This window comes from Trachymyrmex cornetzi, unplaced genomic scaffold (assembly GCF_001594075.2).
Source record: "Trachymyrmex cornetzi isolate Tcor2-1 unplaced genomic scaffold, Tcor1.1 scaffold2133, whole genome shotgun sequence".
Classification (NCBI taxonomy): domain Eukaryota; kingdom Metazoa; phylum Arthropoda; class Insecta; order Hymenoptera; family Formicidae; genus Trachymyrmex; species Trachymyrmex cornetzi.
The window spans coordinates 4,069-8,042 of NW_017296775.1; the positions used below are offsets into that span (position 1 = coordinate 4,069).

The window sequence follows — 3,974 nt, forward strand, 5'->3', positions numbered from 1 at the left end:
TATGCTGGAGTTATCAAAATATGATTTATATTCGAATTGATTGAACGGAATAAAAAATCCTTTTACAGGATTAAAGTAGAAGCATAATTAGGAGGTGCGATTTTAGTGTAAAGTCCACTGCAGCATCAATTTCAATAAGGAGATTTTTATACGACTAATGTCCATAATTTGGTCACTCCAGCATCTCCTTAAAGATCTTGCAACATACATGTTATGTGGGTGAATGTCAGTATTAATTAATACTTAAACGGTTTTTATGCTCGTATATACTAAAAAATTTTTAACAAAACTTCGTGACTTATTTCGAGCTAACAATATTTTATTACAATTTCAAATAAATTACATACGTTTCAGCTTACCAAGCCTTCTTCAGTGTAAATCTATAATCTGTACTTAATATCAAAATATATTGTCAACATTGTCATCAAAATTTCGTCAATTTAAAATTCGAAAAACCCATTTTTCGCTTAAATTGAGCTATGAAGAACAGTCATTCAAACTATTAGTAGTCTTCGCGTTTTTTCCTTCTTTAATTTCGTGCTTTCTAACCTCTCAGTAATCCTACGTAATATCGTGAAAATCGAGGTTCCAGTTCATCGCAATGATTCCATTCGCAACTCCCAATCTCTCGGTAATCATAAATTTATCGTGGAAGTCGAATGTTCAGTTAATCACAAAATCTTCAGTTACTTTGAGAGCTCATTTTCAAGAGTATTCTATGATATTCTGTGATTATTTTATATTAAAACATTTTTCTTGTAGTTAACCGACAATAAAATTTCAAAATTAATAGTGAGATAAAAATGTAAAAACTCACGCCCATGTATATAAAATACTTTTCCTTGAAAAAACCATCAAATTCCGTTACAGAACATTAAACCAAAAGAAGTAGATGTTTCCTTTACAGAATCCAACGAAAGAATGTGTCCGTAAAGTCAGTAAAATTATTATTAGCTCTCAAAGCACCGACGACCCTGACTATAAACATTATAATTGTTTGTCTCGAATGTCGTGAAAAATATTTAGATAAGATTTGTCTAATAATTCGGTATCTTTCATCAAATTTAGTCCATTATTTTGTTCTTTGATGTGGATCATCTCAGATACATTTCTTTTTTTATAGTTCTTTTCAAAATCTAAGATCTTAACTTCATTCCATTTAAATTCATGTTTAGTTTCATTTATATGTTTGGTTATTACCGAATGCTTCGACTGGTCTAATCTTATATTATTCCGATGTTCTTTGATTCTAGTCTTTAGTTGTCGCTTAGTCTGCCCCACGTATGACGCATCACAATTGTCACAGTTAATTTTGTATATTAAATTATTATTATTTTCATGTTGGTTTTTATCTTTGTGTACTTTTATGAATCTATTGAGTTTATTAACACATCTGTATCCTATCATGTAATCAGTTTTTTTAATCGATCTTGAAATTTTATTACAAATCGTTTTAACATAAGGGAACACTATTAATTGTCTTACTTCATGATCATTAATAGTTTTGTTTATTTTGGATTTATTATAAGCTAACGTTTTGATTCTTTTGTTAATAAATTTAAAAATAAAGTCGATGGGATAACCATTATCTATCAAAACTTCTATTATAAATTCAAGGTTTTTATTATAAAACCTAGGATCTGACAATAAAATAATTCTATCAACTAAGCCAAATATCATTCCTATTTTTTGACAATTGTGATGATTTGAGTGAAATGACAGATATCTTCCTGAAAAAGTTTTCTTGTGAAACCAATCGACTAAGATTTTATTATCTTCATTTATAATCAATAGATCTAAAAAATTCAACTTGTGATTTTCCTCATATTCGATTGTAAATTTAAGCCTGTCATGTTGTTCATTAAACATTTTCAATATTTGAGGTACTGTATCTTTGGAGGCAATTAAAAAGACGTCATCTACATATCTGAAATAAGCAGACAATCGAGGATTAATAAAACAAAGAGCTTTTTCCTCTAAATCCTCCATGACGATGTCTGCTATAATAGGGGAAAGAGGGGATCCCATGGGAGTACCAAACGTTTGTTTATAAATAGTTCCATTAAAAGTAAAGTATGTTGAATTTAAAATGAACTTTATAGCATTAATGAATTCTGTTTTTGGAATTTTTGTAGCCTCTTTTATGGAGTCCCATCTTTTCTCTATTCCTACTATCGCTAAATCTATGGGAACGTTTGTGAACAGTGACTGTACATCTAGTGATATCATAATCTCCGATTCTTCAAGAGCCATTCCAGTTAATTTGTCATAAAGATCAAAACTATTTTTAACTTTACTATTTGCAGAAGGAATATTTTTCGAAATGATGTCCTGTATGAAGCCAGCTAAATGGTACAACGCTGTATTAACTGATGAAACTATGATTCTAAATGGAACACCTTCTTTATGTATTTTTGGTAGAGCGTATGCTTTTGGTAACAATGCATCGCTAGATCGGAGACGCCATAATTCTCTATCATTAATGTAGTCTTTTTTATGCCATTTTTTTAACATATCATTAAGATTTTTTTCTATTATTGATGAAGGATTCTTTCTAACCACTGCATATGTTTCCGAGTCACTAAGTAGTTCTAAAACTTTGTTATTGTAAAATTTCAGTTCTAAGGCTACTGTAGCATTACCCTTATCAGCTCTCGTAAAGATTATATCTTTATTATTATTACACCAATTTGTCGTAAATCTTAACATCTTATTGATTTTTTTATCAGCATTGTTAATGTTATTGTTATTATGTAAGAATTGGTGGAATTCTGGAATTGCAATATTTCTAATTTGTGTAATCAAAGCTAAATTATTGCTGTTCTTGTTCGTACTACTTTCTATGTCCTTAATAAATTCTCTAATTTGTTTTACTTTATTATTAGAGTCCGGGAGATTAAAATTGTTACCAAATTGTAATAAATTAGAAACTTCTGTAGGAATGTTTACATCTGTCAAATTTATAAACCATTTTTTGTTCGTTTGTCCCAAAGGCTCTGATAACCTGTCTATAAATTTACCAGCTTCAATATTAATGGAAATACAAGCTTTATCAGAACCCTTTTCTTCCCCTTTTTTCCCAAATTTATGGTTTCTATCAAAAGTTATTACATTTGAATTTTCAATCTTTGTGCTATGAAATCTTATTGGTTGAATGTGTTTTGTAATCTCTGTTTTTTTCTTTTCTTTAATCCAATAAAATTTCCGCAAATGTTTAAAATGTAACCTTTTTTTACATTTATCAAAAGATTTTTGTTGACTAGAAAAAATGCACAACCAAACAACATACGGCAACAAAATACTCAATTCCCAAGATGTATTAGCTAACTCCCTCTGCAAATAGTCAATAACCCTATAAAGATCAGAGATTTCAACATTTAATATTTTACTCCTAAAATAGTTTAAAGATCTTTTAAACTTAGTGATTGTTTTGTAATGATGTAACTTTACTGGAACACTGATTATGTTGTTCAAATGAACTGGAATGATCCCACTTTCTTTACAATTTTTAAGGAACACTAGCTTTGTTTTCGCCTCAATCAACCTATAATTATAATCTACCCATTTCTTCCAAGTTTTCGCAATATTAACGCCAAACAATTCCCTAACATAATAAAATTCTTTGTTTTCTGTCATAGTAAATATGTTTCTTAATTTAATTTGAGAGATTAAATAATACGCAATCTTAGCCTGCGTGTAATAAATAAACGGTTTTTATGCTCGTATATACTAAAAAATTTTTAACAAAACTTCGTGGCTTATTTCGAGCTAACAATATTTTATTACAATTTCAAATAAATTACATACGTTTCAGCTTACCAAGCCTTCTTCAGTGTAAATCTATAATCTGTACTTAATATCAAAATATATTGTCAACATTGTCGTCAAAATTTCGTCAATTTAAAATTCGATAAACCCATTTTTCGCTTAAATTGAGCTAAGAAGAACAGTCATTCAAACTATTAGTAGTCTTC

At 29.0% G+C, this 3,974-nt stretch overlaps 1 protein-coding gene across 1 annotated transcript in view; it reads right to left on the reverse strand.

Annotated features, from left to right (window-relative positions):
- Nucleotides 1–1,810: 1,810 nt before the first annotated feature.
- The window catches only part of LOC108760048 (uncharacterized), a gene marked incomplete at its 3' end in the record, with an annotated part of 5,119 nt that continues 2,955 nt past the window's right edge, over nucleotides 1,811–3,974 (reverse strand). The window contains exons 2-3 of the mRNA XM_018505828.1: nucleotides 3,290–3,352; nucleotides 1,811–3,094 (exon numbers count right to left, since the gene is read on the reverse strand). Coding sequence (XP_018361330.1) covers nucleotides 1,811–3,094; nucleotides 3,290–3,352 — 1,347 coding nt within the window. The remainder of the gene's footprint in view (nucleotides 3,095–3,289; nucleotides 3,353–3,974) is intronic.